We start from the raw sequence: 9807 nt of genomic DNA on the forward strand, positions 1-9807 counted from the left end.
ATACTTGATAATAGCACCAGGAATCCCGCCATTTGATTCAGTGGCTTCTTTCATCTGTGCAGCGTTGTTCACATCGTGCCCTCGTTTAAGTACGCATGGATTACGATATACATGTCCTTCAACTGTAGCTGCCTGGCGGTCGGCTTCTCCCTTACCCCCTTGTGGATCTGAAAAGTCGAACCTCTCAACCTTGACATCAGAAAGACTATTCAATCTGCTTTCTACAATTGTTTAGCCACAATGATACCATGCTGCTTTGTCCTGTTTGCAATACACTTTTTGCAGTTACGGCCGATGCTCATTTTACGTCTCAATAACATCTTCCGATCTGGAACAGCTCTTGACTTGCAGCTACACAAAATTTCGGCTGCTGAAGAGAATTCAGTGCTGCTGCAATGTTCTCCCATATTTGTCTTCCCGATCAGGGCTCCTAATAACAACATCATGTTCCGGAGTCGACACTGGAAATACAAATGTAGTTGCCTTTAAAAGCGGCGAAAAACAACATGGGAAATTATTCAATTTTAGTACGAAAAAAAGAACATTTACACATTAATCATATGGTACAACCTAAAATGCACGAGTAAACATAGACCGTCAGGGAACGAACAGCATCTAATCTAGCAAGTTCGGAAGATAGCAGAGGAAACCTTACTTGTCTCTCCGACTGGCTGTTGCGCCATCACTATGCAGGTTTTCAGGCAATCCGAACCTGAAAAATAAATTCAAGTTAGCAGGCGTCTGCTAATCCACAAAGAATATATTTCTACTTGTACTGAATGACAAGGGGGGGAAAGAGTGATTTACACGCAAAAAGTATAGTTTTATACTTACGTTTTAGCGACAACGGCAAATCTCCCTGCATTTCGTCGTCGACGAAGGCTGAACGACGTTTTGACAACCTGACGCATGCCCAGAAGGTTCGCGCGGAAAAAATTTCACTTCCGCTCGGCGTCGTCGTCCCATTTCGTCGTCGATGCTTAAGGTCCCTAATAAAGGATTTGCGACGCTGAAGAATGTCGTAAACATTTTTTTTATTGATAGCAATTTCCGCTAAATCAATGTTTCGCGGTTTTGCTTCGTTACTAGGTAGTATAATGAAGGTACTGTTGGCCTTTCATCTTTATGATATTGTTTGGCAGACCGAAGTCTTTGTATCGTTTCCTTTCGTTTTCTTGATCTGTTATCTTGTGTACTATGTCGCTAAGATCTTCTATTGCTTTGATGCATCGTGCTGAGAAGTTATCCAAGCCCTGTAGAGATGTGCGCACTGATGCATAGCATACTTCTAGTACTCGGAGTTGTGTCCGCTTGCTCATCGGCGTAAAATTGGTCTCGGCAAAAAACTGAAAATATCGCTGTGTAATTCGTTCTGGTAATAACATTTGTATGACATTAGGTGTTGTAATCACCTCCTCTGTTAAAAGTTTCAGCATCGCCAAATGCCATGTCTTGCACAATATGGGGACTTGAAAGTCGAGAATGATCGACTTAAGCGAAATCTACCTTGTTACGCCTGGTGATATCAGTAGGTATGATCGTACCTATTCCCATGTAACAGGCTATGGTACCGCGTGATGTTAAGTCTATAAAGGCATCACCCCGGGAATGTAATGCGTCAGTTTGTGGGCAATGATCACAGGGTACAGAGGAGCTATTTGTGATGGCAAATAAAGCGAAAATTTTACTGCCGAACGAACGAGTCGCCTTTGTTTACTGTAGAATCTATTATGACCTTGACCTTCCAAATAGTCATGCGATCGTGTTACTAACCTGGTAAAATATTATGTAATGCTAGGTGAAACCGCTGAAGGTAATGACTGCAGACGAATACCAGCGACTTCGTGCCTTGCTCGGAAAGCGTCGCCCTTCGGGCGACGTTCATTCCCACACGAGCATTAGCTATATTTTACCAGGTTAGTAACACGATCGCATGACTATTTGGAAGGTCAAGTTCATAATAGATTCTACATTAAACAATGGCGACTCGTTCGTTCGTCAGTCACAAGTAGCTCTCCTACGCCCTATGCAATGAAGGACAAAATTTGTCTTCTCGTGCTCTTGTGAATTGCATTTAAATAGCTGTCGGCTAAGCCTTGCCAAATTTATTCTTCGGCTTGCGTTCTTTCAGATGGCAAGTTTTAACCTAATGTGGTCAATAATGCATTACTTTGTCCTAGAGCAATTACTTCAAGAACCTCTCGAACACTTTGTAATTTGCTTTACGGCTGTACCGGAGCAAAGCTACTCGGTATAATGTGAACATACTGGGGAGCCTCCTCCTCAAGTTTTACAGTCCTGTTTTAGGGAACGAGGGGGAGAGTAGAGATGTTGTCTGCGGGGGAGGCTAGGTTAAGGGCTTGTTTATATAAAGTGAGCCAGCCCGGTTAGCCCGGCATGCCCGCTGTATCTGGCTGGCTCGGCTAATGCCATGTGTCCTTATAAAATTTTTGCATTGTCGATATGAGAAGGCAGGCTAACGAGAACCCGATCGGTCGAGCTCATTCCAATAAAGTGGGCCAGCCAGACTAACCTGGCTCACCACATGTAAACAGGTCCTGCGTCTGCTCATTTAAGGACGACAGAGAGGGAGAGACCCCGTAGTTAAACGTATTCTATGACATCATGCTTTATAAACAGTCTTACTCCTTCACGTATTACAAAGGAAGAAGGATTATATTTACCTGAACCAACTGGAATAAATTTACCAGTGGGTTTCAATATGAATCTCGACTGAGCCACCCCCGCTCGACATTTTTCTTGGATACTTCACCATGTCCAGAGAGTTTGCCTGCAACACTGCATACCCGCTTAGACCTTCGCCACCCAATACCCAAGCTTACGCGGTGCAGTGGACAGATAGTCCTGTCGTGGATATTTTCTGGCGTTTGAAAACAGGCACTTCTGGCTAGAATAAGTTCAATTTCTGTTTCGCAACCACTGAATTGAAGCTGTTTTTTATGACTCGATAGATTCTTGGAGCATGATACTAGTAGTATGATTTTACGTGACGTAGTCTTTGACTTTGTGTCAGGCGCACTTTCATAAGGAACACGCCATCACTAAATATAGTGAGGCAACGTTTATGTTTAACGATTACCTCTCTATTATTACGCTGAAATATTAGTTTTTCGCGGGCCGACTTGTACACTGAAAAAATCAGAAGACTGTTTGTAATAAGATTTTTGTACGGTACTTTCTCTTTCTATTGAGGACTACGTTCACCCGGACGATCAAACTCAACCTACTTTTGAAATGACTCCTGGGTTCAAACCTTTCACAGTTTCAATATTGCGATCATCGGAAAATCCTGCAAAATTAGCAAACTTCGGGGAGGTCGTATTGAAAAACTGTAAAAGATCCCAAAAAAGAAATGAAAAGAAAACTTAGAACATATGACCTTAAACTGTAGAGAAAGCTTATAGTCTGAGGATTTATTTTGTCTCACCGACCGGATTTTTACGCAGGTCTTTTATGTCACTTTAGAGCCATTCAGAAAAAGCAACGAAGTGTCTTCAAAGGAAAGCTCTCCACGAGTCTCTTAAAGCAAATCATCTGTCTGTTCAAACATTATTTAATTGACCAAGGGGCAAACTATTTATTCATAGTAAGAAATCATTTATAGGCTTCATCCCACTAAATTGAGAAAGTAACGAATCGAATAAAGGGAAATTTCGGTTCATCAAAGAGACCATTTTGTTCAAAACGGACCCAATCGACTTTATTTAATTCCTCTTCAAAACGCAATAATTGAACCCAAACTAACCCTGTCTTGTTTACTACGATACAATACTCTATCAGTGTAAAAAAGTATCAGCGAAAACGAATTTTGAGCTGTGTCCGATTCTTATGACATTGACTCTTAATCGGTTTGCCCATTTGCGTTCTTACCTTCGGCGTTGAAAACGTGTAGAGCACAGGATTAACAGATGAATTAACCGGCAGGACAAACACAGCAAACCACACATAGGCCGTTCCGTCAGGATCATTGAACTTCTTAACGAGAGCAAGAATACTCAAAATTATCACAGGAATCCAGCAACAGAGGTCAGTTAAGATGATGGCGAACACTCTCCGAGCGAGGGCCGACTCTCTGTTGAGGCTGTTATTGGTTTTTGATCCTCCATGTGCCTTGAGTCTCCGCTTTGACTTAAACACCTTACAAATAATGGCGATGTAAGCTGTCATCATGAAAAGGAAAGCTGTGAGATTCAAAGCGATAAATATCGCAACTGAATACTCCCAGCCGGCCAGCCTTTCTGATGACAGTTGGAGAGGGAGACAAACCGACGAACGCCCTTAAAGAAAAAACAATACGAATTGCGTATTTTAGTTGGTTTTTAATATCAGATGATATGACAGGCTAATCACAATGATAAGGAGAGAGGAAGAGCAACAAGAAGTAAATTACGATGCTAATGATGATGCTGATGATGATAATGATGATGATGAAGATGGCGACGACAATTTCTTACCCCGCAAGTCACAGAGCGCAGTTTCTGTTGCCATGACAGTCTTCTGTCAAGCAGTTTGTTAAAATGTGCTGAAAATTAACCGAAACTTTGCTCGACGTCACAATACTACGGTAGACTAATCAAGACGTTTCAATCTATTAGATCATAAGAGCCCGACATTAGTAGAAAATTAAATTAGTGGTGGCCGAGTTTCACTCGAAAAGCAAATATACCGTAAAATCCATATTGTCTGTCCTCGTTGTAAAAATATGGGAGATCATTTGTTGGAACGACAGCAATGATGATTCCGATGACCCAGACGGCTGCACAAATAACGTAAGTTCCCTTTAGCGTGAATCGGCGACAGCTGAATGTAAAGACGATGCTGATCAATCGATCAGCGGTTATAACAGTCAGCATTAGTACCGAGACTTCGCTCGACAGCACTGATAAAGCACCAGCAACTTTACAAAGTGTTCCTGATCGCCAAGTGAGGTCGAAGCTAAAGTAATCACCTAGAAATGAAGCACTGTTTCAGTATTATGATAACACTCACTTGTCTGTGCACCCTATAGGATGCTCTACCCGGAAAATAACTTACAGGTCATATTATTATTTAAAAGAAGTCACGTTGTGCATTATAGTAGCTAAGGCTGGGGTCAATTTAATAAAACTTTTACGAGTGTAAATTTGTTTTGAGTCTGAAATCAATAGCTACAGTTGTAAATTACACTCCTAAAAGTTTAATTTAATTGACACCAGGTCGAAGTTACCTGCCCATATTTGATCTTGAATGGCAACAATCATTAGATACACTCCCATGAGAAAGTCGGACACCGCGAGATTCGTCAGAAGACAGGTCTGAACCGGGTGGTCGTCGCGTCTAATTAGACGCCAGGCCATTACAGCCAGGTTACCAAGCACAGCAAGAACACCGAGCAGCCAAATGATCTTTCTAGGACCTTGGTCCTCAATCATGCGATTGCAACTTGAAAGTGAGTCTCGCGTCGACAATGAGTAGTTGCAGTCCACGTGATTGAGAACTCTAGTACCATAACAGCACAAGGAGAAGCTGTCTAAACTCCTAAAATCAGAATGAAATGTGAAGTGTTTTTGCAAACGTAATAATAGTCCAACAGTATTACCAATGTGGCAGAAAAAAATGATATACGATAACAAAATAATTTTTCCTTTTCGTTACAAAACACTCTGCAAGTTAATAATAATAATAATAATAATAATAATAATAATTAACTTTTTAAAATTAACTTTTTTTTAAGCTAAATTAAGTGCTTTTTAAATCGACAGAAATTGTAAATAGTGTTTTTGAATGAATAGTTTTTTCTTTTTTTTTAAGCGAATTAATTGTAAATAGGATTTTAATAGTTTTTTAATAAAATTGTCTATTATAATAATAATAATAATAATAATAATAATAATAATACGAGTAATAGTTGACACTACAGCTGCCCCCGCTCTGTATATTGTCGGTCAATAGTATTCTTGCTCGTTGTGTAGCTCTTTAAAATATACCGATTCGTAATGCCGAAGATTTTCACACATATTTCATACAATAGGTAAGATAAATACAGGAAACGCAAGTTTCCATGCACAGTTTCAGTGCGATTTACACAGCTTTGATCAAAACATTCTCAGTTTCGACAATAAGAAAAGATTTAATTAGAAGTTGAATTTTTCGCTATTTCTCTTTCACTTTTTACATTCAGATCATTTTATTTGCCGGAAAGTAAGCCTTAGAAATTAAAAGGACGTTTGATCAATTCACCCTCGCGCATTCTAGTCTTATTTTGAACTTTTTAGCGGAAGGACATCTGTGAGCAGGGAATTAGTCAGCACAGAATTTGATTGTCGGCGAATTTCTGTAATCGTCCATCGTTCTGCAACTGATAAGCTAGCCGTTGTTCACTCGTCTTGCTTGTTTGGGGCTGAGTCTCATTCCGGTCAAAGAGAGAGAAAGAGTGTCTGGCAAGGTTTCCAATCAAAGATTTGTGAACTCTTGTCTGGCAAACTCTCCAAGTGTTTATATATACACACCTATACGCACCTTATGACTTCATTTACGCTTAACGAGTGTCTTTTGGTCCATAACTTTCAAATCAATTGCTGCACAGAATGCCACTGATAACACGTAACGCAAAAGAGTATCGAAGTGACTGCACAATAAATGTCACAAAATCTACATAAGCGGTCCCTTCAGGATTTTCTGTCTTTACGTCATCCTAACCATTTCGTACTTGCGGGCGCAAACAATAGAAACGTCATCATTACCTACCGATTCCTCGCCGCCCCTGTTCAAGCAAATCGAGATTTTTTCTGGCATATGCATACTGAATGTATATTTCAACTGTAAGTACTTTCCTTAATATACGCGCGAGTTACTAGTCCTAAGAGTGCCTCCTCGGGATTTCGCCTTCTGGGCGAAATCCCTGCCGGGGCAATAAAACAGTTGCTAAATAAATTTGTCATTGTTACTAGATCTAATCTCATACCAACTTGACGCCTTTCCGAGTTTTTCGGCAAAACATGTTTTCACGGCAAATTGAATCTATAACGCATCTTTTTAAACATAAGAAACTTTACGTCATATTAGATCTGCATAACATGCAAGGTAGAAGAAATTACTCACAAATTCTTTAGACTCTGGAGGCCTGAGAATACCTTTAACGGCAGCACTTTAAGCATGTTTCCCTGCAGATACCTACAAGAAATATATACTTATAAACAAACACTTGAGTCGCAATAACTTAGCAGAGGACGTTAAGACGGAATCCACCAGGAAATTGAGTAAGTTTAGTTCGCAGTGGACAAAAACCTTGAACCAAAATAATTTAAAGAATGTTGCATTCTTTTTTACATTTTTTAAGGTCTAAAGAGGTACTTAGTAATCTGTAACAAAACCATAGACTATTTCTCAAGGGAGCCCGAGAAAATGAATGTCAAATTTCACAAGACTTGTGAAACCACAGGTAAAATTCTGAAAATAGGCCCCTAAAAACAGTGCTGATTAGCGGCGTTGACATTACGGTACTACATGACAGCGGTGCTACGGTCAACGCTATGGATGAGGCAACGTTCAAGAAATACGGCCTAGACAAAAGAGTAAAGACTAGAAAGTCAAGATGCCAAATAAAACCATACGGGGCAGCCTCAAAAGCAAACACCCTGCCTGTTCTGGGTTGTTTTGAAGCGCTTACGGAATCTAAGACAAAAATGAAAGTGATCACGTGGCAGCTAATAAAAGGAGATACCCGCACCGAACCCTTGCTCGGGTACAATGATGCGAGAGACCTCGAAATGATTCTAGTGACCAATTCAATTGCAACAGAAAGCAACCAGTCAGAAGGGGCAGACAACCTGAATGAGGTGTTAATGAAATACAAGAACCGGCTTCAAAGAATTGGAAAGCTAAAGAGACTCCAGGTCGATTTGAAGGTAGAACCTGATTTTAAGCCGGTTTCACAGCCACCACGCCGTCAACCGTTCAGCGTACGTCAGAAGATGGAAGAAGAAATAAAGCATCTTATTGATCAAGACATCATTGAAAAAGTCAACGAACCTACGGGATTGGTGTCACCGCCTGTGGTTACGCCCAAGAAAGATCAGAGCTAGATACGTCTGAACGTGGACATGTGCGTGGCAAATCAGGCAATACCCCGCAGACACACCCAGCACCTTACAATAGACGACGTGGTCAATGAGCTGAGCGGGTCAACGGTGTTCTCCCACCTGGATATGAGCAAGGGATACCACCAACTTGAACTTAAAGAGAGTTCGCGGAACGTAACGACGTTTTCAACTCACATTTGCTTATACAGATATAAGAGGCTTAACTATGGTACATGGTCAGCTGCAGAGATATTTCAAGAGACGATCAGATAGGAATTGACGCACGACCTAAAGGGAGTCTTCAACATAAGTGATGACATCATTGTGCATGGGCGTGACGGAAAAGAACACGATTCAAACCTGGTAGCATTACTCGAGAGAAGCCGCGAAAAGAAAGTCACATTCAACAGAGCAAAATGTGAATTCAGAGAAGACCGCGTGGTCTACTACGGCTTGATGTTCTCTAAAGATGAAGTATCTCCAGACCCATGCAAAGTGAAAGCCATTAAATCTGCGGGACGCCCTAGAAATGCAGCCGAACTTAACTCATTCCTCTGTACCGTCAGATATAGTTCGCGTTTATGTAGGCCAGACACTATCAGAAAGCGGCTTGCAAACTGGGTGAGCTGGTGACCGAAAAATTCGAATGGAAACCGGAACACTCCAAAGTATTCGAGGAATTTAAGAACATGCTCAGTAGCGACACAGTCGAAGCATACTTTGATCCCCAGGCGGAGCACGAGCTTCATATTGATGGGTGCCCTGAACATGCTCAGTAGCGACACAGTCCAAGCAAACTTTGATCTCCAGGCGGAGCACGAGCTTCATATTGATGGGTGCCCTGTGGGTTTGGCCGCAACACTTACGCAGAGAAAGCCTGGAGAACAATGGTTGAGAGTGGTGCAATATGCCAGTCGGAGCCTCACCGACCCGAAAAAACGATATAGCCAGATTGAATTAGAAGCTTTAGCAGGTGATTTTGGGTGCAACAAATTTCACCTGTTTCTGTATGGAAGACCCTTTAAGATCGTGACTGACCACAAGCCTCTTGAAAGTGTGTTCAACAAACCCACCCATACATCCTCGATCCGGATCCAAAGGATCGTCAACCGTATGATTGACTATGATTTCGTAGTAGAGTACCGTCGTTGGAAAGAGAACATATCATATTACACATCACGGCACCCTATGCCACTTCACGAGTGCTCCAAGTTCGAATTGAGAACGACTAAGGAGGTATGGCATTATGTAAACTATGTTGTAACGTGCAGCACGCCCAAAGCTGTCACCAGAGACAAAGTAAAGGACGCCACTGAGGAAGACCCAGCACTACAAGCACTAAAGAAGTACAACAACCAAGGCTGGATAGAGACAAATGATACAAGGACACACGAATTTCGGCAAGTGTTCCATGAACTAACCATAGTAGACGGGATTGTCTTGAGAGGGGATCGGATCGTTGTGCCCGCAAAACTCAGACATAAAATGGTGGAGATTGCGCACGAGGGTCATCAAGGCCAGGTGCGAACAAAAGAGCTTTTGAGAGCACATGTATGGTTCCCCGGAATGGACTCACAATGTGACAAGTTCGTATCCACTTGCATCGCCTGCAAATCTAACACGCCGCAAACGCATCGCGTGCCACTCCGGATGACAGACCTACCAGAGGAACCGTGGTAGAAGGTCAGCATGGATTTTTGCGGACCAAAGGCGAGTGGTGACCTCG

General features: G+C 41.7%; 2 protein-coding genes across 2 annotated transcripts; one reads left to right on the forward strand and one right to left on the reverse strand.

The window, feature by feature from the left end:
• Positions 1-17: 17 nt before the first annotated feature.
• Positions 18-5432, reverse strand: LOC140925476 (G-protein coupled receptor GRL101-like; the record flags this gene model as incomplete). The annotated part of the gene is made up of 6 exons (XM_073375423.1): positions 5228-5432; positions 4688-4969; positions 3892-4298; positions 3275-3350; positions 656-712; positions 18-221 (listed from the first exon to the last, which is right to left on the reverse strand). Coding segments are annotated over exons 1-6 (1231 nt in total), but the record flags the coding sequence as incomplete, so codon positions are not given.
• A 2100-nt stretch (positions 5433-7532) lies between these two features.
• Positions 7533-8084, forward strand: LOC140925474 (uncharacterized). Its single transcript, XM_073375421.1, has one exon. It carries the CDS (start codon positions 7533-7535, stop codon positions 8082-8084), a length of 552 nt encoding a protein of 183 aa, XP_073231522.1.
• The last annotated feature ends 1723 nt before the right edge of the window (positions 8085-9807 follow it).

Source organism: Porites lutea, unplaced genomic scaffold (genome assembly GCF_958299795.1).
Source record: "Porites lutea unplaced genomic scaffold, jaPorLute2.1 SCAFFOLD_75, whole genome shotgun sequence".
Lineage (NCBI taxonomy): Eukaryota > Metazoa > Cnidaria > Anthozoa > Scleractinia > Poritidae > Porites > Porites lutea.

Coding starts and splice junctions, on each gene's coding strand:
- LOC140925474 (XM_073375421.1), top strand. CDS start 7,533: ATGGATGAGGCAACGTTCAAGAAATACGGCCTAGACAAAAGAGTAAAG.